The sequence below is a fragment of the Electrophorus electricus genome, chromosome 1 (assembly GCF_013358815.1).
Source record: "Electrophorus electricus isolate fEleEle1 chromosome 1, fEleEle1.pri, whole genome shotgun sequence".
Taxonomy (NCBI): Eukaryota; Metazoa; Chordata; class Actinopteri; order Gymnotiformes; family Gymnotidae; genus Electrophorus; species Electrophorus electricus.
Window position 1 is genome coordinate 7,410,948 of NC_049535.1, and position 26,553 is coordinate 7,437,500.

At 45.2% G+C, this 26,553-nt stretch overlaps 1 protein-coding gene across 5 annotated transcripts in view; it reads left to right on the forward strand.

Annotated features, from left to right (window-relative positions):
* Positions 1-26,553, forward strand: part of lrp4 (low density lipoprotein receptor-related protein 4) — a 77,584-nt gene that overhangs the window by 21,120 nt on the left and 29,911 nt on the right. For 4 of the 5 annotated variants that reach the window (XM_035523813.1, XM_035523821.1, XM_035523819.1 and 1 more), the window contains 2 exons: positions 13,747-13,893; positions 23,688-23,804. In XM_035523813.1, the coding sequence (XP_035379706.1) occupies positions 13,747-13,893; positions 23,688-23,804 (264 nt within the window). Of the gene's footprint in view, positions 1-1,030; positions 1,088-13,746; positions 13,894-23,687; positions 23,805-26,553 lie in introns of those variants that run through there. The other variant, XM_035523822.1, reaches the window with a different exon arrangement.

Here is a 26,553-nt window from a genome sequence, read left to right on the forward strand (position 1 = left end):
TGTATTAAAGGTATATATTCACAGTGCCTTGTGGCTCATGTGGGCATATTGTGAGCATAAGTTGCTCCAGCTGATTATGGGCAGTCTGCCATGGGTGGTGAGGGGGCTGCATGCCCACTCTGGCTTTCTGCTCCTCCTAAACACCCTCTGCTGAGATGTTTGCTGAGATGTCCCAAACAGCAGGTTTCTGTTGAGCTTCACGTCACTTTCTTTCACATACTGTTGTCTCATAGTCTGAGTCTGAAATAGATTCAAATAGAATGTTTTTTCTCCTCTCTGGAGACTTTATTCTTCTCGTGTCCAGCTCAGTGTCAGTTCATGTAACCAGACAAACAGAATACCCCCTTTAAAAAAAGCAATACTGGGAGCGTCTATGCACCAGTGACAAATGAGGAACTAAAATGAATCGCATGGCATCAGAGACTGCTCTCTGGGCGATTGACTGCCAGAAGTGCTGGAAAATGTATCTGCTCTGATGTTCGACGGGAGGGTGTTTCTTCACACTGATGGCTCATTCTACTTTATACTTGGCTTGATGGATAAGTTCATATTTAATATTGACCAAAACTCCCATTATCATTATCGATTTTAGGCCCCCCCTGCCCTGAGTGCGGTTAATGTAATGTCTGTATGTTTCTCCTGCAATGGTCCGTCAGTTTGTCTAATCTTCCTCCTCTAATCTATCTTTCTCTTCTCTATTTTTCTCCCCCTTTTTAAAAACTGTAACGTGATCATAACACCCTAGACTCCATGTATGTATGAACGTTTTTGTAGAGTTTGTACACTTTTAGGCTGATTTTGTCTCCCTTTCAATACAACATTTTATTTTTCCACAATGCATTTTTAAAATGCAACCAGTGCAAAGGGGGGGGGGGGGGGGAATCAAATCAGTTTGGTCAGTTTGCTAAACTGTAATATTTCTAAACTCAGATTTAGTGCCTTTTTTCTTTCACTCTATAACATGTTTGACACACAATTTAACTAGATTTGATGGGGTCTAAATAGATTTCCACTCTCTTTTCCATCCAGGAATGCAGAAGGGCAGAGGGTGTATTTGCGGGAGAGAGAATCGTGGGATATGTAGTTGGTAAGTGGTATTAGACAAGGGCTTTCTTGTTGTAGCAAACACTCATTTTAGTATACTAGAATTTCTCTGCAGTCTTAGCACAATATGGATTGTTGCGAAGCAGTCTGCCTAAATATGCATAGCTGGCATTATAAATGCAAGCCAACACATTCCAAGAATAACTTAGGTCATTAATTTCCAAATGCCCTAAATTTATTGTAGCTTGTGTGTTAATGGCACAGCTCCTGTGTCACAGCACCAGTCTACCCTATTAAATGCTGCAGTTAGAAATAGAATAGATTCAAATGAGAAAGTTAGAAATGTAGAAAACTTTTTGTTACATTTCAAACAAGCAGATAAACAGAATTGCCTGTAGTAGCACTTTTTCATATCGACTGTCTATGTTTAGTCAGCTCGATTCTTAAGGCATTACTCTGATGTTTCAGAACACTTGTGCCAATAACAAAAGGCTTTTCTTTGCTGTGCTAAGAAAGGTTGAACAACTTGCTCTCAGCTCTCCTGCTAACTCCCAAGCCCTCTCTTCATGGGACGCTTCAGAACATTTGACCACTCCTGGTTTTTGGAACTCCTATTTTTGAAAGGAGTCACGGGGGGGAGGAGGTGGAGGAAGATAGAGTGTGTCCTTTTTCAAAGAGGATGACAATGACTGTTGGGTCTAGCCTACCGGGAGGCTAACTCTGAAGCCAGATGAGGTTTGAACGTTTTTGTTTTGTTTTGTTTTTTCCTTCACGTTTCTGCAAGTGCTTGACAGGTGAAATACTGTGGGAACTCTAGGGAGGTTTTTAAATGCTTTCCCTTTCCACTTTGTGTGCGCTTACAGACGCATATTGAGAGTTCAATAGCGCAGTAGGAAGCAGCTGTCAGAGTTTAGCTTCAGAGCTTCCAAAAACCAAGGAGAAAAAGGCATCTTATACCTAATCTGTGAATTTCATTTGAAATTGCTCTGGTTTTTAACATAACCTGATACTTAAGCTACAAGAAAAGGCATTGTGTTGTGAAGCCCAAAAAAAAGCTTTTCTCTGGGTTGATAAAATAACTTCAAAGGTCGCTTTATTCGTTGTTTTCTCAGGCGAAAGCGGCGTTTCCCCAGTGGAATGGGAAATGGAGGTGTCAATTGTCCGCCCTAAATGACGCCTTAGCGATTGGCTCGTTGCTCTCAACGCCTCACTCGGTAATTGTCCAGGCCTTGCCAGAACCTCGGGCCATGCCGACCCAGCACGGCACTGCTGAGGTGGTGGGGGGGTTGGTCCTTGGCTGTGAGGTGTTGGGTGCGGAGAGCCCAGAAAAGATTCACGGCGCTCCGTGTGCACTTGAGAAGATTTGTGCAACGGGGCAGGTCACCCAGGGGCCTGAGAACACCATGGAAATGTGTGCCGCCTCATGCCCCCTGCTTCCTCCATTTTGCTTAGCTTGTTTGTGTGGCTTCAACCACAGAGCGGTAGAGGTGGAGTTAGTGGTGCTGCAGGAGGTGAATAAACCATGGTGTTAGTGCTGGGCTGGAAAAAAGTGTGTGTGTGTGTGTGTGTGTGTGTGTGTGTGTGTGTGTGTGTGTGTGTGCAAGAAAGGAGAGAAGAGAGAGATGAATTGTTTAGGGTAGGCACATGGCAGGCGCTATTGTTAATCTCCCTCTGTGGAGCGGAGCAGGACAGGAGTGTTCACACGGCACTCACAGGAGTCCCGCTGGGCTCCCCTAGAAAGGGGCCTTTGCGGCTGGTAAAGAAGTCACAGGTCCAGCTATGGTGCCTTGCTGAAGGGGAGTGGAGTTCTGCTCTCTCTTGGTTTCTTTTCAGAAAGGAAGTGGGCAAATATGTTTAAAGGAGCAGACTGTGATCAATTTGATACTCACCAGGAGATTGGAAAGCTTTAATGAAATGAGGAGTGCAACGCTGTCCTGAAATATCTTGATGTATGGTGCTTGTGTAGTCAGTTTACTGGTCATCAATTCCAAGGGTGTAGCCACACACATTTTTACGTTGCATGCACTTTTTTTCAATTCTGGGGTCAAGGTTTGATTTTTGTGTTAAAAAATGTATTGATTCTCTGAGCTATAACCATATACCACACGGATTGGGTTCACTTAGAAAAATATATTTCAAAACAAAATATTGAAAAGTACTTCAAGGCCAAATGTAATCTTATGAAAACAATTCCAAATCCTGAATGTCATCACACAGAACTTTACACAGGATTTAAAAGACCCTTGGAAGAGACAGAAGTATTGACCATAAAATATTTTATTTCAATATATTGTGTTAAACCTTTTTCTATACTATGTTGAAAACACTCCACCTTTTAATACCTAGCATCGTACTGGTTTATTCATTTTAGGGTTTTTTTTTCTTTAATGGGACCGTGTGCTATTCACTGACCCCTGGCAGAGGTGTACGGATGAGTCTGCCACCTTGAAATCTGAAGCATGAGAACAAGTTCAGCTCTAACAAAGCATGTCTCTGTCTACCAGCGAAAGCAGGTGCCCTGTCACTCCTCCGCACCACCTTTCCTTTCCCCTTGGCTCAGACAGAATGTGCACGAGAGCGTCTGGCCTGGACTGTTGGCCGGGAGGATAAACGCAGGCGTAGCACCCGTCTGCTGGCACTGAGCACTCCTAAGGGCCAGGCATTGGTAGATGTTCCAGTTTGGTTCACGGCTCTTGGTGTTTCATTAGGTTATACATGGAAATTAGGGTTAGTTTTCTTGATGTTCATTCAACCTTCTCTAATCACTTGTTAATGTTTTAGTTTTAGCTGGGTTTTTTTTTTTAGCTTAGAGGTTTGAATGTTCTCCCAGCCATTATAATGTTGTTCTCTTTGGCTTGAATCCCTTAAGCCCCCACCCTCACCCAAATGATCAAAACATGATAAAAGACCATCAGTAAACTGCTCAAGGTGGGGGGATAGTTAAACAATTGAACGTTTCTAAACCAAATTAAAAGTTTCACAGCTTTCACTAGACTAGAAAGTCCTGCTGCTTCATCGGGGATGGCTGGTCTGTAGTGATGCTGTGCTGAGTCGTGTAGTGATGCTAAGTCCACTCGTTTCTTAATCTTACTGACTGCAGATTTGGGGGCACACAGGAAAGATGTTTTCTGTCCATATGTGCTGCTTCGGTAGTTTGCCTCATTAGGGCTTAAACTGATAAAGCAGTGTAATGGATGTTAGATTGGATTTTTCAGTCTGTCTTGCCGTCCCCTCTTGAGCTGTTTATATTTGATTTGTGGTGAGTGTTAATGTGTTGGGGGAGGGATCTGAGGACCTGATTCTGTGACTGAAGAAAGAGAGAGAAAATGTGGATGTGAGTATCGGATGTGTTTTGGGTGTTTGTGTGTGTGTGTGTGTGTGTGTGTGTGTGTGTGTGCATTTGAGAGAATGCATGTTTAAACCCAGTAGAAGCAGTCCTCATGGGCTGGAATGGGGGGGGGTTGGCCCCTAGTACTGAGCCAGTATGCCTGGCCTCTGACAAAAGGCTCATATAGCAGACTACAGTCTCTCTCCACAGGCCTCTGTGGTCAGCCCAACTGTAGCCAGACAGTTGGGTTTCACTGGCATTCCACACATACGCGCACACACGTGCACACACATGTACACACACGCATGCACACACACGCATGCACACACACACACACACACACACACACACACACACACACACAAATACACATATGCACACAGGAAAAATATGGACCTTGGAGTAAAAAAGAGAAAGTCATAAAAAAGAAAGAGAGAAGACACTGGGAGGGAGAGAGACATTCGACTACTGGAAGGCTTTCGGAGAAGTTGAGAAACGCGGTCCCATTCCCACGGATAATAGTGAAGAATGTGACCTACAGAAATACCATTCTCAGTTTGGAAGACAGAGGTGTCCACTGTCTTATTGCATGAGTGACCTCCCTCTCCAAACCGCCCTCTACCTGTAACTGTCTAAGGAACGTCTTTCCTCACTCTTGCTTAAAATCTCTTGTCATTCGGATGGTTATTTATCTCCAGCTCACACACAAATCTCTTCCTTCTCTGTGTGCTGACTCCACTGAAGGGTTATTATCTGACAGAAATACAGTCTCGAATTATCCAGCAAGAAAATTGCTTCCTGCCGACTGGTGCGGACACGGAACAGTGTTATTCTGGTAGTGTCACTGACTGCTTGTGCTCGGAAGATGTTTATCTCTTTTGTTTTGCTGTTGGTAAAATGTTTACCATTGTCAAAAGCACAAATCATGGCGGGGTTGCCCTTCAGGTGTCATCACGAGCATTAAAACAGCTTTTCTGAGGTACAGGGTTAGCAGGGCCTGAGTTTACTCATCCTTCTCAGTCCAGTTTGAAGTGTATTATCTGTGGGCATGCCTTTGTGCATATGCAGATGTATACGGTGTGTGCACGCTCATGTGAGTGGGTACAGTCGAACCTCGCTGAAAGGACAGTCCTGACAGTGAGGGCCCCTCAGACAATCTGGGGATTATGGTGGGTTTGGCTTTGGGGCTGTCTACTCAGCACTTGATCCATAGTACCCTCTGCTTTTTCCAGCAGGGTGAGTGGCCCTGTAGGGAAGGGGCGTGGTCACCAGCAGAGCAATGGGTGGAGTATTTGCTCAGACTGAACACGTTGCTCCCTTTCTGCTCTGAGCTGCTTCACTTTTGTAGTTGGCTTGTCCTGATACTTGACAACAACTTGTCCTAAAACCTGACTTGGCCTCTTGGCACTGTGTACATTGGCAGGGAGACCTAATGCTTTGCAGAGCTGAGATATTTTCTATTTCTTAATTGTATACACACATCCATACTACAGGGGCTGGTTTTAGTGGCCAATTTCTGTAGTGGGATGGGGATGGCTGCTTCAGTAGTTGGAGGACCTTTTGTTGGGTTGGCTGTGTGTCTGTGTGTGTCTTTGTGTTATGATCCAAGTGTCTGTTCACTGCTTTCTAGATTCCAAGGTTTCTCAACACTATTTCATACCAGCAGACATGTCCAACCTCCTTTAAACTCTTAAACACCCCACACACACACTTTAGCCCTCTGTTCCCCTATGTGCTTAGGTACACGTGCACACACAAAGACCACCCCCACTCCATCTCAGCTCTTGCCCCAAGTTTTACACTCCATTTAAAACACAACCACACAGGCTTTTACACAGGCTTCTGCAGCTTTTTGTGCATGCGCGTGCATGTGAGCTTGTGAGCGTGTGTGCATGCGTGTTTCTTTTCATGTATGGTTATACACTACCTTAACCTCAGTCACTGAAAAATGAACAGTCTTTCCTATTCTGGTTTAAAAACTTAGTCACTTTTGAAGACCTTTTTTGGGTCTCGATGGGGAAGGATTTTCATTGGTATTTGTACATAGTGGGGACGTTTTTGCACACGCACACCTGCTCCTAAGTTCTCCCGCACTGGTTCTGATGTTAAATATGTGATGCACCTAACTGTCTTCTGCTGAAAGGCTAGAGTTAGTCTGCCCGCTGCGATTGCCCCCCTCCGAATAGAGTGCTGCCCATGTTTAAAGAAGCCCACACGTGTTGCTCTGCTGGAAAAAAATTTTTTTCATACACTGCAGCTGTTCTGGACACTCGTGGGGTGGGGGTGTCTATGGTACTCAGCCACTGTTCAAACAGAGTTCTGGACAATGACTTTCTCTGTACCCATACAGGAGGAGGATGAGATGAGGGGGAGGAGGTCAGTTAGAATTTCCTGAACATGGCAGGGGGCCGTGTGTGTGTTAAGCAGCGCTTCCTGATCTCACAAAGTCATCGTTAACAGGTTCATTAACAGCACCCTGCTTCTTCTGTCTTTAACTTCAGTGTCTCTCACACAAAGAAAAATGGAGAGTGAGTGAGAGAAAACGAGAGAGTGAAGGTGGGCGTGTGTGTGTGTTCCCCACACTCAACCACAGCCAAATGTGGCAAGCTGCTGCCTTCCCTGCACAGAACCGCTTTGACAAGGTTCACATCCCTGAAACAAAGACTTCTGTGCATTTGAGGAGTGTGCACAACTTCTGGAGATTTAGAGACCGCCCCCTTCCCAACTCCATCTTCTCACCCAGGAGCTCTCTCCCCACACTGCAAACCCAGATAAGTTCTAGATTCGTCAATCTCTTTAAAAAAGGATGACTGCTGGAAATTAACTGAAATGACAATCCTGGACCTCTCCCCCACCCTGCATTGGAAAGGAGTTCTTTGTTCCACTGAATTGTGTCCCATCAGTTCACTCTAAAGACTCTGGCACTGGGACCTACTCTGACAGCAGATCTTTCCTCTTTGCCCCTCCTCTGCACTGGCACCACCTGCCTTCCAGCACTTTTTCACCCGCATATCACCCACTGCTGTTCAGCTGATGCCACTTGCTCAGTTGGTTTCCACAGAGAGGAAAGTGACACCGAGTTGTGTGAGAAGTGAGTGTGTCTATCAGTCTGTCTTTAAGTCTGTGGGGTAAGGGTTTAACGGGCTTCGAGTTTTAACTTTGGACAGACATGAATTAAAATAAAAAAATCTCAGGGGCAGATAGGTAATTCATGGGCTGGAAATACATCCACAGTCCAACATGCACTTCCGTGTGCACACAAGGATGAGGTATTGGCATGCTGCTTGTCAACTGCTGTAACCGGGAGCAACAGTAACTGCAGCGACCATACGCTGCGGAGACGGAGGGCTCTGAGGGGTTCCAGATGTGCTGGTTTTTCAGGAGTGAAGGAGAGGGAAATGGGGAGATGGGTCGGTGTTTGGACCTGATGACGCGCTATTATTTGAATAAACAATCAGCCTTGTTAGAGTAATCCAGTCTCACCCACAGTACCTCACCAGTGCACTTTGTTTCACAAACAAGAATACTGGGACAGAATAATAAAAATCCCACTTAGCTCACAATTTTGCTATTTGCCGACACTGAAATGCTCCATTTTTGTCTTGTAATAACTGCAAATCCTTTGGATATCTATTCAAGTCAGTTCAAGTCATGTTTATTCATATAGCTCATTTCAAAATAATTGTACTTGAGTGCTTAACATCCACTAAAATATATACCTAACATTAAGAATAAGAATATTGCGTGAGATGCACATACGTAAGGTAAATCCAATCAAATCAAAGTAAAAGTAAAACTACGGAAATTCTAAGTTTAGAATAATACACTCCGACAAAATGTGAACATGCTTAAGTGGACTCTTTTGCAGAGAGAGAAAAGGTATGCTTTTATGTTTTTATCTGATATTTAAAAGTAGTGAGAGGGCACCTAATGAGTTGAGGTGTGGGAGGAGCTGGAGAGAAGCCATAATTACCCTTCATCTTTAGGTGGGATTGAGGGGCAGAGGACTAATAGCTCAGAAGATCTAAGAAACCTGACTGTTGCATGATGGAGTAGATCAGTACAGAGATGAAGAACTTTAAAAACAAACCAAAAACATCCAAACATTTTACAGGTAACCAGTGAAGTGTGGCAGGTATGGGGAAATCAACCCCATGACAAACCTGGATGCAGCATTTTGTAGTAATTGTGGACAGGATGGATGTGATTTGTGTAACCCCCTTATACAGTGAGTTATAGTAAGGAGGACAAATAAAGTTTTCCAGTAAAGCATGACAAAATGCATAAATGAAAAATTGTTTCCAGATCTTTAGAGGAGAGAACTGATTTTTATTTAGCTATTATCTGTAGATGGAAGAAGCGTGATTTCACAGTGGTGCTAATTCATAAAATTTCAATGAGGTATCAAAAGGTTACTAACTTGTGTTCAAATATTTGCAGAGGGAGGTCCTAACTTATCCTTTACATTGCTGATAGTCAGGAGAGCGGACCACGGAACTAAGAGACTTAGCATGGAAATAAAAGACAGCCCAAGATGGAGTGCTGGGGAACTCCACAAGTGATTAATGCTGGAGAAAGAGAAACCACCAATATTAACAAAAGACAGCTATTGGAGAGATTGGAGTTAAACCAGTAGTTCATAACAGAGCCTGGAGTTACTTACACACACACACAGAGCGAGAGAGAGAGAGAGAGAACCCAGTTCATAACAGTGCCTGGCCTCCCTACTTCATGTCAAAGATGATTCTAAAAATGCTGAGATTGACAGTATCAGTGCGTTACCCTGCCTCGGTCCTAGGTGAAACCTGGACACTGTACAAACCACAATTCGCCTTTAATAGGAACAAAAATGGCATAGATGTTATGTAAAAAGCTTTTGCACAGCAAAAGCTCTGGCCTGCATTTATTAAATAAAAGTTTATAATCGGTACCAAAAAGGCATGGCAGAATACAAACTGATTAAGTTTAGATAAATCAGTATTACAATACACACTAAAAAAATTAATACCTGTCAAATACATTTACAAACCCAATACTTTAGTAACCATAACTTTTAATATTTTATCTGTTAAAATAGCACCCTTCCTGCTGTCACACAGCTTTCCTTGGGTTCACCATTCTGAGCCCCCACCTCAGCTCCATGCTCCTGCACTGTGAGGATGGGGCTGTTGGGAGTGTCATGTCTGTCTCCGGTGCGCCCACTTCCTAGTGAGCGAAGAAACGCAAGTTCCTCTGTTGGAACTGACAGTCAGTTGGTTGCTGGTCTTAATTGGTGGTGTTGGATGCCCTGCCACACCTGCCGCAGGTGGTTGTTGTTGTTGTTGTTGTTGTTGTTGAAGTGGTCTTCAGTATTCCTCTTGTAGGCCTCTCTATCCTCCCTGATACCTCTGTTCAGGTTGATTCTAGAAGTGCTGTGTAAAGCTTTGTTGCCAGACGTGAAGGTGCAGTTATGGACCTCCTTTTTCATTCAGGGCTTCTGGTTAGAGTATACCCAGATATGTTGTTGACTGGCATTTCTATACGTAGCAGAGTACACTTGTTATGCAGTCCTCCAGGTCCTGGTCCTCAAAGTCCCCTTTAGTCCTGTCTGAGCAATGCTGGAGCTGCTAGGAAACTCCTTCAGGAGCTAAGCTTAAAAACAAACAGACCATTCCCTTCAAACCTTCATTAATAGTTCCTGAAGACAAAAATTCTTATTAGCACTAAATATCAGACGCCGAAATACTGGACTAGACCACTGACATACTGGACTAGACATACTAGACTAGACTATGTCAGCAATGTCCTTTGTTTGCTTGAATGGCACCAACATAGTGGTTCAGCTACTTAAATTCTGTCATCACAGCGAGAGCACAAACATGTCAGCAAACCCATTTAGATATTTCCCAGACCAGTTTAAAGGGAGAAGCATAAACATAAAGCAACGTTTTACCTTAATAGAAGTGAGACGAACACAGTCGTTGGCTGGGGCAAACTCTCTGCCATACACACTGCAACTTCCTCAGTCCCAGAAATATACCTATACAAATGCCATTCTACCTGTCTGGTGCTAATTTCTTACAACTATTACACATATGCATTGGAGGTAATGCATACATTGTATGATTATTAAAAGATATTACTTCATTAACTAACTTTAAAACAAGTATGGCAGGGTGATCATTGTTACCCACAGTGTTTTTTCAAATAAAAGGCTGCAGTCAGATCCAGAGGTAAAATTGCTTCCAGAATCTACAGACAGGTGTAAGTTAGTAGAGACCTTTAGCAGTACTGAATCTGTGCTGTGAGTTTGCCTAAACCAAACAGATGTTGTTGTTGTTGTTGTTGTTGAGTCACTTTTATGGTGTGGAATAATTTTTGTTTGTCACTTAATACTGCAGTCCTGTCTGTCAGGCTTCCTTCGCTGCAGAAACAGAGACCTGGTTCCCCGACAGCAGCCACTGTTTTGATAGCACCGTCATCATCTGGAGAAGCAGCTGTCATTCAGTACGGGTGGCTGGAGCTTGTTTTATGGATTGGAGGTGGAGAAATGTGGAGGGGTGGGTGAGGAGGAAAATGGGGTGTATACTCTCTTCTTTTTTTCGCTCCAGCACTGCGATGTTCTGCCTGCTGTGTACTTTTTCCTCAGGCATTCTTGTCAGCCACCTCGTTTCTACACTTGCATGATGCTTTGCTTTGAATGAACAAAAATGGACCCTCTCTTTCTCACGTGCACACTCACACACACGCTCAGGCCCTCCACAGTGTCACTTGGGAGGTCTGGTTGTAATTAATGGTCTGACTTTTTCTGTCCTTACCGAGTGACCACCATGCAAAAGGTGGGTGGGTGTTTTTGTAGATGGGGGATTGTTGCCTGCGTGCGTGTGTGTGCGCGCGTGCGTGTGTGTGTGTGCGCGCGTGTGTGTGTGTGTGTGTGTGTGTGTGTGTATAATTGGGGAGGGTGTTAAAGTGAAAAGTCGGATACACAGAACCTCCCGGAGCCTCAGCCAGTACCAGCTGTCTGCTGAGTCCATCGCCTTTGCAGTGCCAGCGTGTGAAAACGCACACGTGCCCACACCCTACAGGTACCCGGCATCTGCAGCAATCCTGCTGTCCGCCGGAGCCCCCACATGGCAGTATGGGGCCCCAGACTATTGTCTGGCCAGGTAAGAGGCGCCAGGTTTTTCCTCTTTTCCCCCCCTACCCAGCATCCCTGGCGGCGGGTTTAGGCTGTGGCCCACCTCTCCCCTCCACTGTAGATACAGCAGAGAGAGAGAGAGAGAGAGAGAGCGAGAGAGAAAAAACACATCTGAAGGAATGAACGATGTGACCTGCGGGTTTCTTTCCACGGGGGGACTGAGCGGTGCTTGAGGTTTTTGCCGTCGGCTTGGCCCCTGCTGTTCCCACCACTGCGGTTGGATTTTTGCGATTCTTTGCTGGCCGGCGGGTGGGCAGAGCGCGTGCAGCAGGGTGGTCGAGGCTCCCTGGGCTCGTCTCCGAGCCAAGGGGACCACCCTTCAGGCTCCAACAGCCCTTCCCCCTGGAACCTGTCCCAGCGCCAATGTACACAACGGAATTGATGTAGTGTTATATTATTCATTACTTATGAATGCATCAGGAGGCAGCGTCTTGAGGTGGTGGCAGTTACAATCTTGGAAAGTTTGGTTTTGAGTAGGTTTTTTTTTTTTTTTTCTTGGCAGTGTGGGGAGTTTGTGAGAAGTTGGCTTGTAACTTGTGTGGACTGCTGGCTGGGTGTGTGTGTGCATGTGTGGAGATGCACTATGACTTTGAGTAAAGAATAAAAGGATTTTGGCACAGAAAAATGTAAAACAGACGTGTGTGTGTGTGTGTGTGTGTGTGTGTGTGTGTGTGTGTAAGAAAAAAAATTATAGCTGCATGGGTGAAATCTGGAAAAAGAACAAGGTGGAACCACACACACAGAGCAAGCACACACAGGGGTGAGTGCAGGTGACATTCTATCTCTTCTGTCTTTTCTTTCCTTTTTTAAGCCTGGTTGTCATGGTGGCTTCCACTGAAGGCATTTTTGCAGCCGTCCATTGGTGCAAGTGCCTTCTGGAGAAGAGAATGTATGGTTATGAGAATGCTGCCTGCTAGTTTTATTTTTAAGGTATTATTATTGTTGTATTGAAACACACTGGTCATGATTTAAATACGAGCAATTCTCACTCTGTCTCTTTCTGTTGCTCTGTCACTGTGAAAGCCTGGCCATTTTGTCCTGTGTGTTTTTAAGCAGTTGTCGCTCCTGATGGCTGTTCACTGTTCTCTGACAAATGCTTGGCTCCTTCATGTGGCTAAGCATGACCCAATGCCTCAGAGAGGCAGACCCTCATTTAAGTTGGCAAAAGGTGTGTGTGGGTGTGTGTGTGGGTGTGTGTGTGTGTGTGTGAGGAAAAGAGGGAACAGGAATGCACTCATTCTCTTGCTAGCAGCTGCTTTGACTGGTGCACATGAGTTCTATAAAAAGGAATGGTGGAAGAAACTGGTCTAGCCTAGTCTAAATCACATACACACACACACACACACAGGACTTTGCTTGGGAAACCTAAACTGATGTGTGCATCTGCAGTGGGCCGGGCACTGGTGGAATATGAAACATCAGAGTGCTGGCAAGCATTAGTGAGTGATAGGAATGACAGATTTAAGTAAAGAAATAAAGATTTGTGAGAGATTCCATTTCTTCACGGATACATACCACATGTAGCATTTTAGCATCATGTCGCACGCTGAGCATTGCTTTGTCAGTTATTTTTGGCATTGATGTGAAATAAAGGATTCATTTAAAGAAATTAAATGAAGATGAGAGTGGGAGTGAGCGTGGGAGAGGGAGGAGTCATTAATTGAGTGGAGTAAAAGTGTTGCTGTATTGCCCACATTAGAAGCCCCTGGGTTGTGAGATGTCATTGTGTGGAGCCCAATAACTCCAGAGAGCCTCCTCCTCCCCCTCCTATCTGTACTCCATGCCTCCTTCTCATAGCCACTCCTCTTCGTGCGCTCTCAGGGAGTGAGACGGGAAGGGGGAGAAGACCAGCTTTACACACCCTCTTAACTGAACTTCATCGAGCTCTTAGTATTTACAAACATCTCACTTAGTATTTTGCATGTGACGCCTGTGCATTCTCACATGCACACACATGCACACAAAAAAAAACAAAACAACCTCAGTGCTGCTTACTGGACACATTGAAACTGAATCTGCAGTGAAACCCTTTATGCATTCATTGTGCTATGAGCAGTCTCCTGTGTCGTATTACATTACGACCCCCGTGTGACACGGGCGTCATAGGTGTCAAATCATGAAATACCTGCCAGGACCCAGCTGTGCTGTATTGACTCTGTTGCTCTAACTTCATGTCTGTGTGTGCGTACGTTTGCAGGTATGCTGGGCAGTGCGGAGTGCTCGTGCGGGAGGAATCACTTCACATGTGCTGTGAGCGCGTTCGGAGAGTGCACCTGCATCCCAGCTCAATGGCAGTGTGATGGAGACAATGACTGTGGCGACCACAGTGATGAGGATGGCTGTAGTAAGTGTGCACATGCACACACACGCGCACACACACACACACACACACACACACACACACACACACACACAGACATGGGTTTATACATGTCACACATCACCAGCTGCTTTACCATGGACGCCTGTCTACCTGCTCATTCAGGTGACTGTACAATCAGCCAATCATGTGGCAGCAAGTCAGCATATAAATGCATGTAGACATGGAAAAAAGCTTCAGCTGATGAGCCTGGGGAAGGACATGGTCTGAGTGACTGTGCATGGCATGGCTGATGGTGCCAGATGGCCTGCTTTGCCTATTTTAAAAAACCTGCTGATCTCCTGGGATTTCCACACACAACAAAGTTTGATGAGAGCGGTCTGAGGAGAGTTGTCAGATTGCTTCCAGATGACAGGAAGGTTACAGTAACTCAAATGACAACTCTTTACAACCGCGGTGAGCAGAAAAGCACCTTGGAGCACACATCATGCCGAAGACTGAGCAGAAGGACACGCAGAGCTGCACTCCTGTCGGCAAAAAAGTAGGCCTCTAAAGCCAACGTAGATAATGGTTCATCAAAAGCACATAGCTGAAGATTGAAGATGAAAACACAGTGCCACCAACACTGTCCATTTTTAAAATGTCCTCATCTACAATAAAACACCAAAACGATGGTGAGTGGTAAGCACGTGTGAGAGTCTGACCTATGACTCCAGTGTCATGTCATGACAGTACTTTGATGCCCATTGAACTGGGACAATAAACACAAAATCTTGCATGCCAAAACATAGAAAAAATGCAGCCTGTATACTGTACAGAGCAGCTAAACTTCAAATTAAAATACGTATTGCAGTAAACAGCAGTATTGTCTATATTGTGGCTATTGTGGTGTCTGTGGTCAGCCAGAGGAGGGTGGGGCCCCCCCTTTGAGTCTTGATTCCTCTCAAAGTTTCTTCCTCATGCTCTAAGGAGTTTTTCCTTGCCACTGTCGCCCTTGGCTTGCTCACTGGGGGCTTGGACTTGGACATTTGTAAAGATGCTTTGTGACAACGGCTGTTGTAAAAAGAGCTACATAATTAAATTTGACTTTGACTATAACAGGTTCTGACATTTTGACACTGTGAAGGTCACATGACAACCTCATGTCAGTGTGTTCCAAAAGGTCCATTTTCCAGTTTCCACAGACAACATGAAAGCTGCGTTTTCAGAGGGAACAACTTTGGAGAGCGTGTTTCGAAAAGATGTGTTCTCAGTGATGCCATTTTGTTGTGGATGAGTGCGAAAACCGTCTAAAGAGCAGATGCGTTTTCCAGTTTAATCATGTCGGTGTGGACCAGCCTCGGTTTCAGCTGTGGCATACATCTGGAAGGGTCAGCATGAACAGCACGGATCTTGTTCCCACTACTCGGACCGCTAGTGCAGGAGGTGTAAAGGTGTGAGGAATCAGTCAAGTCAATGACACAACCTGCATTTTGTCGCTGACCACGCGCTCCACGTTACCGCCATGGTTTACCCATCGAATGGGATATTGGCAGCATAAATGGGCAGCTGACAAATCTACAGCAAATACATCATGCAGTAATGTCAACATGAACCACAATCTCTAAGGAATGTTTCCAGCACCTTGTCAAATCCATGCCAAGAACCGAAAGCAAACAGGGGTGTTATAAAGTGTTCTATAAGTGTTTATGTAACTGCAAGTGTGTACTAAGAATTTTCTGAGACTAAACATGACCTTAAACTCCCCTAACCTTTAACAAAAGGAACCTGTAACTTTTTGAAAAGGCGCTTTTGCTTGTTAAGGCAACTTTGCTAGCCCAGACAAGGTAGGTCACCCCCTGATTGTAATGGCTTGTCTACAAAGTCAGGATGTTTTTGTCCTGGAATTGTAAAAAAGCCAGCACACACTCACAAAAACACACATGCAAACACAATTTTACTACAGCTTTGATTATTATGAATCCCATGTTGAATCTCACATTGTACACATCAGGACCAGCATGTATTTTAGTCAGTGCTTGAAAAGTGTGTACACACACACACACACACACACACACACACACTCTAAAACACATATGAACACACACACATGCACAAACACACAAACTCAATCTGTACACATAATATACACACATGTCTTTCTGTCTCTCTCAAAGCATCATCTTTCTTCCCTGCATATAGTCCCGTTACTGCAGGCGTTTGTATTTGACACCTTGTCATTGTCTGGGCTGAGATAACAGGGGACTGACAGCATGGGCTCATTTACTGTGTGTAGAGTATTGCTGCTGCTGTCGCCTGTACCTTTCAGGCTGCATCTGGACTGCTTTCAGGAGCAGTGACAGTTGAGACCACAGTGCCTCATCACACTGACCTTCCACGCTGTAAAATCACGATGCACAGAGCTCAATTCAGTTTGACCCATAGACAGCCGAGATAGTAGGATCAGTGTAGGTAGACGTGTGTGTGTGTGTGTGTGTGTGTGTGTGTGTGTGTGTGTGTGTGTATCCCTATTCAACACACACACACACACAAATGATGCTTTCTCTCTCTCTCTTTTTTTGCCATGCTCTCTTACTCCCCTGGTGTTTCTTTGCTCACTAATCGTTATTGATCGTGACCATCAGATTAGCTGCCTTAACTCATCTGTATAGATCAGTAGAAAGTGGCGTGTGCGCACTTGCGCACACGCACGCATACACTCACACCACGAAACCCCGTTTTGTTGGCCATATGCAATGTGACATTCGCATGTGCATTAGGAGAGCATAATGTATTGCATAGGGCTGTGTTTGTTTTAATGTAGATAGAAATGGAGATGGCAGGGATGTTTGTTACTGGTTAAAGGATCAAATCTTCTGGCCTGCACTTCCATTACTCTAAATTACATTAGATAAGGGCTGCTTTCCAGACACACCTCATAAAATGGCCCGTCACAGTTTTATGGCTTTTAATAACATACTCGGAACGTGACTTCCTAATTGAATGCATTGTATGCTTTTTCCTACTGCACCACGAGGTGGATGTAATCAATCAGGCCTGCTTGTTGGCTAACATTTCAACTTTTGGAGAGGGTTTTGACTGTTGTGTAAGACGCATATGCACTTGTGTATGCGTGTGTGTATACACACACCTACACACACAATTTTTAAAAAGGTAAGTCGTCATCATCACAGTTATCCTATGTGAAGCTAAGAACAGTTTTTTGTTATATAGTATATTTCCCCAAGGGCACTATTTGGCGTTCAGAACTAGTATCCGGGTGTGTGTGGTTTTATATGAAAGGTACATTAGTGTTCTGTTCCAGTATGTGTCTGGGGTTGTATGTGAACCTCTACAAATGCAATTAGGCTATGGAATCTAATTGAATCTAATTAGGCTATGGAATTTGGAGCAGAGACAATGCTGTTTAGATTATGTGCACGGCTGGACAGCAAGACACTCAACCTAAGGATTACAGTACGAGTGTGTTGGGGGAACGTGCTGGTGCTACTCTCTAGGATATGTATATCCTCTGGCTGTCTGATCCGAAACACTGTCTGGAAGGTTCCACAGGGGGGAGTGACTTGCAACCCAGAAGGAAGATGTCCTTAACGTCACAGTGTTGCAAAGCAGAACAGGCTGTGTACCTCTCAAGGACACACTTAATGAGTGATGACGATTGTTAATGAAGGTATAAATCAAGCAGGATCTTCAAAGTAATGATGGCTCCCTTTTCTTTAACAATTCGAGGGGGTGGTGGGGTTCATGGCTGGGGGTTTTGAGCAGCTGGGAAATAAGGCCCGGCTCAGGGTCACTTTATCTCCGCAATAAACCTTTGTAGGTCTTCGGTTTTCCTCTGGAGGTTTAATCTGTGTCCCAAACTTGGAGGAAAGAGCAGGATGAACAGATTGGAAGCGTCAGTTGAAGTGTTCGATAAGAAATCGGTGGGGATTTTGGGACCGTGTCAGGAGACACGTAGAAGAGGGTCGAGGGATGTGCATGGGCTTGTTTGCTGGAGAGCCGTGGGCTGTTTTGATGTGACCTCCTGCTGAGCGCAGAGGCTGTGAGGCTAGGAGGGTGGTAGTGGGGATGCAGGAACATCCGTTCTTAACAGCATCTGAAGGTGGAACCATCCTGCTGCTCCTGTTCAGTCCAGAATCTCCCACTGTTTACCCATAATCCCCTTCTCCCTCAAGGACTAACCAATGGGAGATGAGCCATGCCCTTGGGAATGCCAGAGACTAACATGAAGCCAGAGCAGCTCTTTAAAGTGCAGAGAGAGAGAGAGAGAGATTAACGACTTCTCTCTGCGTTCGGCCTCCAATGTGTTCTCCTTCCTGTGGATATGTGTGAAAGACAAGTCACTGCACCCCCAAACCCCCCTCCCCCCCCCAACCCCCCATCCTATACGTGCATCTGAGGGCTTTCGCCTTCCTGCTGTTCCCTCTGTCTCATTTGCATAATCCCCAGAAGCCCCTGCTGCTGTAGCCAGAGCTCTTGTTTGACAGTGGCCCGCCATGAACCCAAGCCACCGCCCTCGTCCCTCCTTCTGCGTCAATATTGACCCCAGGGGGTTGGCTGGTCGGGGGGGTTGTTTGCGGTGAGTACAGCCGCCGTACGAAAGGCCTGCTGTTGGTGGCCTTCTCTCCAGGTAACGGCACGCCTCTGCTCCTTATCTTTCCCAGTAAATGGAGGGTGGCTTCCTTGGCTGAGAAGTGTAGACCTGCTCGATGCCTGGCTCACTCGTTTTCAGGCCGATGATTTCATTTAGTGTTGGATCTTATTTTTGTAGGGTAGTCATAGAGGTGGTAAAAAAGAAATCTTTATAAGTTGTTTCGCGTGTGTGTGTGTGTGTGTGTGTGTGTGTATGCACGTGCGCACATATGTGGTGCTGGGCGTGTGAGGGTGTGTGTGGTGCACGTGCACGCATGCATGCCATATTCACCAGATCAGTGTCATCCTTGTTCCCCTGTGTGACACACTTAGGAAATTGCTTTGCTTTTATCTCTTGAACCAGATTTCCAACTGCTTTGGAAACTTTTAAGAAAGAAGTTTCCCTGAAACATATGTGGGTATTGCTGGCTGTGGGTGGGTGTGCATGTGTGCGTGCGTGCGTGCACGCCAGTCAGTCAGATGAAGATAAGAGTTTGTCATGTCTGAGGGCCTCGGGTCCGTGATGCGGGCTTTGAAGACAAGCCTGCTTTGTTTTCAGTTATTTCACAGAACAGTGTGGATGAAGGAAGCCCTGCAGTGTGTTCATCACTCACTGAGCAAACCTGATCTCACCGGTTAGAAACCCTGCAGGAGGGTAGATGTTCACGGGCAGGTGTTGATGTCCAGGGGCAGAATTCTGTAGATGCCCTGGGCCCGAGTTATCTAGATGTTTAGTAGCTGGGTTGGGTAGATGTCCTGAGGCAGGGGTGTGTAGCTGTTTAGTAGCTGGGTTGTGTAGATGTCTTGGAGCAGGTTTGTGTGTTTCGGTTTAGATCTTTCCTGCATCAGTGTTCCACACAGAGCTGATCCGCTTTGGAGCGCTAACTATTCAAGTGTCTCTTTTAAACCCTCAGCACCCTGGGTTAGTCGTCATGGCAACGAACAAACCTTTTTGTGTTTTCCTATTCATGTAAGAAGTGTGTGTCTATTTGGAGTAATGTGGTAGGAAAACCTTTCATGGATGTCGTTAGCAGTAAACTGTAAACTTGTGTGCCTTTAAATAGCATTAATTAATGTCAAACCACCTCTCATCAACAGTGAAAATGTGCTTGAGATGCAGAGAGTGCGTACAGAAAGCATGGTTTGGCTTTGCTTCACGCATCACTAACTTCATGTTGAAGTTTGGTGGAAATCCCTTCGTACTGTTTCTGTGCAGATTTGGAACGGGGGCGATATCGATTGGGCTCTTTTCAAACCTCTGCATTGCTCTTCCCTCCTAATTCTCTCATTAGGTGGAAGAAAGTCCGAGATGGTGACAGAGAGAGTCAGCAGCAGACAGAGAAAAAGAACCAAACCCAAAATAAAACAATCTGATACACAATGCATTTGCATTTTTCTTCTGACACCCAGGTGAACGAGAAGGGCAGACCTGACAGCTCAGCAAGCCTGCAAGAAAAAAAAAGAAAAGAAAAAAAAAAAACCTCACTCGCTCTGTCTCCTCTCCCCCTCTCACTCCCCCCCCCCCACCCCACATTCTCTCTCTCTCTTTTGCTTGCTCACTCTCTGTTGCTGTCGTCTTGTGACAGTTTGGAAGATGTGCTCCAGGGTGCCAGAGGCCTGTCAAGCAAGTGCTGAGTAGGCTATGTGGGCTACGGGTAGCAAGGCCGAGCAGAGAGGGGATCTGAAGCAGGCCGCGTCAACCCGGCAGGTAGATGGGACGTCTGCGGGAAGCGCCTGGCTGAGTGCGGGTTAATTACAGTATCACAGACATCCAGTTGTGGGGGGTAGAGGCAGGGCAGGTAGATGGCAAAAGCCTTCTGGAGCTGATAGCAGCCTGTGTTCGGGGAGTTCTGCAGCAAAGTGACCCGGGGCTTCTGAACGTTTTGGATCAGTTGGGTGTGAAAATGTCGATTTGTTCAGTTAGTGTTCGGACGGCCAACATTGCTCTGTGGTTGGTAGTCTGGCAAACTGTCATCTTATCGGCTTGCTGCTATTCAGGTTCTTTTCATCCGCAAGAAGCTTCTGAACCAGAACAGGCATCTGGTTTTTCGGGCTTCTGCTGTCGTGTGGAGACCTTTCCAAGCTCTTTCGGGGTTTGCACAGATAAATTGCTCCCTTTATGAGCACTAGATCCCGCTGTAGTGCAGTAAATAGGAAGCTCTTAACGATACTGCTCTGTGCTGCTGTAAAGACTCCCTCATCTTCCCTTATAAAACAAGACCAGTGCGTGTTTCTGTACACGCGTGTGTGTGTGTGTGTGTGTGTGTGTGTGTGTGTGTGTGTGTGTGTGTGTGTCCGCGTCCGCGTGTGCATGCGTGTGCATGACTGTGAGTGCATGCAAGTCTTTGTGTATATGTCTGTGTGTCAGTTGAGAAGAGACTGCTATTTGTCACTTTTATAGCCTATTTTTAACAGACACACACACACACACACACACAGAGACTTGTTGCAAGAATGGCTCTATATTGGCTGTTTTTGTGTATTAACAATTGCCCTTCATTGCGGTTGCTCTAAGGGTGAGGTGGCTTGGGCGGAGAAAGAACAGTAAGATGCTGGCGCAGATGCAGTGAAACACATCACACACATTGTGTATGTCACAACCCAGGAATGATGAGAGTTTCAGCTGCTGACTGGGATGGGAAATGCACATAAAACTCACTATAGTTTCTGTGTGTCGGAATGGAGAGAAGTATTTGCATCTCAGGCTGAAATGGGGGAGAGAGAGAAAGAGAGAGTGGAACAGAGGAAGAGCGTGTGAGTGTGAGTAACTGAGTGGAGGGTGCTGACTGGCCATGTGAGTGATTGACCATATATGTTGATTTTATAAGACTCTGCATGGAAACTTTTGCTCGTGGATAGACGGGGAGAATGGAGCAGAAAGCAGCGTGAGGTATCAAAGGTCCAACCCCATTTGCAGATTGTTCTTGCAAATATGGAAACTGTTATGTGGCGTAATGGCTAGTGGCATAGCTGTGTTGCCCATTATATACATATAAAGCACACTGGACCAAATTCATAAAACCTACCGCAAGATTTGATGTGATATTAGCATAATGTAGAGCCATAGTAACGGGTTTCTTTGTTCATGACTGGGGATTGCTGAGATCTTTTCCATTTGCGTAATATATGATGTTACTGCCTTATGTTCTTATTTGCATGACATTATAGATTCATTATAGAACACCACTCTGCAAAAATACCACCTGAACCCATCCGACAGCTCATTTCCTGCCAAGTCACCGACGTGGATTGGCTAAGCATTTCCCAACCAGCGTTTGGTCATGTAAGCAAGTCATCAGCAAAATTTTGCACCTGTACCCATTCAGCTAATTGACAAATTTATTCACGTTTTTGGTCCATTTGGAGGGAGCACAATGGCAAACTTTGCCACTGCAATAGTAGGAGTACACGAAGCGGAAGGTGACTTGCTTGAGCAGGAACTCAGAATCTCACAATCCTTTGCTATAAGAAAAGGTTAATGTAGGTGATGGAGAGGAAGAAACTATAAAGATGTTGAAAAGAAACTGTTTTGCTGTTCTGATTTAGAAGTACTGAAATCATCAACACGGCATCGCCAGGCAGCTCCCATCAGGGTGAAAGTTACAAGTTCATTACATTTTTATGTAATTGGCAGTTTTCACCATACCACTGGTCTCATGACTGGGGTTAATCTGATATGCCTCTTGGTGGGCTTCTTTAATATGCATAGCCTCATTTACATGTGAATTTTGATTGGCTTTCACCTAGGGCACATGTGAATTTAGTGCAGCTGGTATGCTAATTATCGCTACAGTAACTTTATGAATAGGAATTAAACACCATGCCGACATTTTGTGATGGTTGCTGTCATGTTTTATGAATCTGGCCCATTGTATCACATTATATAGCTAGAGCAGTTCATTATTACCTGGGATAGAAACTCCACTAATGCAACTGCATGGGTGGGAGGGGTGAGTTTTATTCATCTGCTGATGTTTGTTGTCGCTCTGTGCTCATTCTGAGAACAGCCCAAAGGCCTTTCATTATACTGTGCACTTATGTAAAATGACAAACTTTGAAGTGAATTTAATTGCTTGCAATGACAGAGTCCTAGACCCTCACAGAACAGATCCGTTTGGCTGCAGTGCTTCTCTGGTGGCGGTGGAGTCATACGGTCCGCAGGGCTGCCCTCCTGGTTGCTTTTTGTTGCCATGGGGCACGGACTGTTGCCGTGCTCACGTGTCAAATCCATCCTGCCTCTTGAGTTTGCTGTTGCCCAGCTTTTATCATAATAAAGTGAGCGATGATCAATCATTCCCTGATTTCCTTGTTTGTTCTGTGTGAAAACGCACCTTATCTCTGTGTGTGTGTGTGTGTGTGTGTGTGTGTGTGTGTGTGTGGCAGTGGAATGTTTGTAGGGTGGGACTCATTGTTTCGATTTGATGAGCAAATTCAGTGGTTTAGTCTATATAACTGAAATATGAAACTTTTATTTTAATACATATTTTAAAATTTCTAATACACTGCATGTAGTGGGCGTCTTTTGTGTGTGTATTTGTATGCTTGGGTGTGGGAGTGTGTGTATTGGCACGTGTGTGTCCGTGTGTGTTTGGGGGGCTCATGTCCTGTCCTGCCCTGCCTTGCCTCGCCTCAGTCACTTTGCATTCATCACTAACTTATGCTGGAGCTCAGCCCCTGAACCCATCCCAGGCAGTGATGTCACCCTTTTTTTTTTTTTTAACTCTATCCAATCACAGTGGACAACCATGGTCTCACATAGGAGCTGCTCTGAGATCTGACTGAGAAAGGCACCAGACACTCCCCCACTCTGCTTCTACTCTGGGCTTCTTCTGTTTGACATGACATTTTATACTTGCGTGTGTGTGTGTTTGTTTGAGAAGAGTTTGAGAACAACCATAAAAGATGACATTATAGAGAAACCTACACATCACTCATCACCTGGTTTCACAAAAAGAATTAATTACCCTTAACAGACACATACGTTTTACACTTATTATGCTCATTATTCATTCTTTGGTTTATTGTGAAAATCTTTTTTGTTCCATTATACTTTTTTTGTGAGTCTTAGAACTATTGTTACAAGGCAAAACCCAGCAAACACTCCGCTTGCTTTGTATGTTACACATATGTACCCGTCAGTGTCGTCACGGTAACATTCTCTTTCCTGTTGTTCTTTTCCTGCTCAGTGTTGCCCACTTGCTCCCCTCTCGACTTCCACTGTGACAACGGAAAGTGTATCCGCCGTTCGTGGGTCTGTGACGGAGACAACGACTGCGAGGACGACTCAGACGAGCAGGACTGCCGTGAGTGTCTCCAATTTAATCACGTTGTGCACAGGTTTTAAAGAACATGGCCCCTCTCGAACCCAGCATGTCTCTCTCCTACCAAAATAACAAAAACACTTAAAGTTCCAGTGGGGTAAAGTTTATTTAAAAAGGAGGGATGGGGCCAAAGCAGTGTAAAAACAGCAGAGACTAGTTAAAGGATTTTATCTATCCGTCATCCCACTGTTAGAGTGGCTTGAGATGCGCTTTCAGAAAGTGAATCCAGTTGTTGATGTTAGCGGGCTCTGATCTGAAGGACTTCCTGCTGAGACAGTGCAGTTCCTGTCCTGAAGAAATGGTGCATGAAACTTCACCCAAACATGTTACTGATGGGGGGGATGCATTGTTTATGGCTAGTCAGTATTTTGTGAATGTCATTCTTAACTGCTAACTGGTACCTCAGGTAAGCAGTTTACTGAAGCTGTCAGTGTAAGGTAGATGTTGATATGTGCTTGTTTCATTCAGGTGTTAGCATTTGAACCAGAGTGGGCTAGTAGCCAGGCTTTAGCAGGCCTGAGGCCAGCACGTGGGCCCTGCCAGAAGGAGGGGTCAAAGAGGTCAAGGTTCCCATGGAAATGACACCTGACTTGTGGGAAATTTGGGGGGAGGGACCTTTGACCTCTGGACTGACACTTCCCGTGCGTGCCTGAGGCAGAGCATGGCAGGCGGGTGGGACTAAAGTGGGCAGGGCTAAAAAGAGCTCCAGTTGGGCATCAGAAGCCCAAGTGCCTGCAGTAACACTGTCACTGCACATCACGCCATTATTAGTAGCACTGTCACAGTACTGAAAGACACAAGGTTCAGAACATCATGTCATTATCCGTCACACTATCACTGGATATCATAAAGACTTATCCGTCTGGGGAATCGCTGATACTTCTGCACAGTGCCCTCAGACCTTGTATAATATCCCCTCTCTGTTAATCACAGCAATTAACAATAGCAAGAATAAAAGCACCTCATTACTGTTATTATTCATCGTAACTGCACAGCCCACAATTCCCCTTGCCCACTGAAACTCTTTGTGACTGACATTTTTAAAGAAGTGCAGTTGTAAATCAACTCGTGGACGCACGGCGTGGGGGACACTGCATGAGAGAATGCTGGGACACAAAGGAGTCGATGTAGCGCTGCGTTTCTGTTTCAGCCACACCACACCAATTAGTCACAACTGCACAAAAACTCCACTGAGAAAGACAGCGGGAACCAACCCTCAGGTTTCTCTTTATACGAGAGAGAGAGAAAACGAGAGAAAGAATGAGAAGGGGACTGAATACTTGTGTGTGACCTACATTTCCTGGTTTTGATGTGTAGATGTTGAAGTGGCCTCATGTTACAGGGGGTCTATCTGCCGTGAGCTTGATGTGAATATTTCATTCAAATACCTTGTAAATCCCCCACACAGACACACACACACAAACACATTCGTACTTATTATTTAATGCTGTTTCTCTCCCTCTTCCTTGCAGTTATTATTTAATGTGATTACTTCAAAAAAAAGTGAGGTTGTGATCTTCATGCTCTGGTGAAGCTCTGAAAATGAACAGAGAGAAGCTTGGGGGCATTGGGGGCAGTGGAGTGGAGTAACAAGCCCTTGCTTTGCTCTTTGACAGTAGTCTTAGAACAGGCGTGTGTCCTGGGTCCTCCCGCCTGCCCTGGAGCTGCTGTCTTTCAGACCTTCTCGGGGTGGACAGGCAGTGCGTGGGGAGAGCTCACTTGGAGGGGTTATGTTTCTCCTGTCATGTCTTGTGCTTTCAGAGGAGGGGGAAAAATTCAAATAAACATGACAAACACTGTCAGTACACGCACAAGCATGGTCACTAAGACACTTCCTTACTGAAATGTGCTAGTATTGGGGTCCTGTGTGCATTTCAGTAGCTCACAGGAACCAACTTTCCACAGCAGAAGAAGAGCAGAAGCAGAAGAAATCTTTATGCTTCGGTGGGGAAGGGGGGCATTGCATCAGGCAACAGTCACACACACACACACACACACACACACACACACACACACACACACACACACACACACAGTCTTTCATGAGCTGAACTACTCTTTATGCTTTTACTCTCTTTTAGTTTTCTTTCTGTCTTGTCTTTTCGTTCTGTCTTGTCTTTTTTTCTTTCTGGCTTTCCCTTCTTTCTCTTTTTCTTTCTTTGCCACCCAATCTAAGGGATCTGTGTTCATCTTTTTGGCTCCCTCCTCTTGAGGTGTCCAGGCTGTCATACCTGAATATATTTAGCTGCTTGTGATACTCAGTTGAACTAATTGGCTCTCACACACTGTTTGCTGCTTTCATGTCCCCACAAACTCATTCAGTGCCTATAGCACAAAGCAGATACACAGATACTTAACTCACCACTTGTTCTCACATGGCTGTTGCTTCTGTGCATGTGTCTGTGAGAGAGAAGCCTTGCTAGGACATACAAAAGTTGTGTAGATTAATTTTTAGATTAATTTGTGTAGATTAACTTTCCCTGTTGTGCACCATGCTAAGTAGGCTTGGCTTGTCCGCTAGCAGAGACGTGCTGTGTCTGCCTGCTCACCACCGTATGTGGGTCTCTGCTGTATTTGAACATCCATCACTGCACTTGACAGCTGCTGAATTTTATGCCATACAACGGTGGAGGAGGTCCTGAGGCTGCCGAGAGATGTGGGGAAGACATAGATCTAATGGAAGCAGTTAAAGACTTTATCTTCCGGCCGCTCTCCGTCTCCTTCTCTCAGA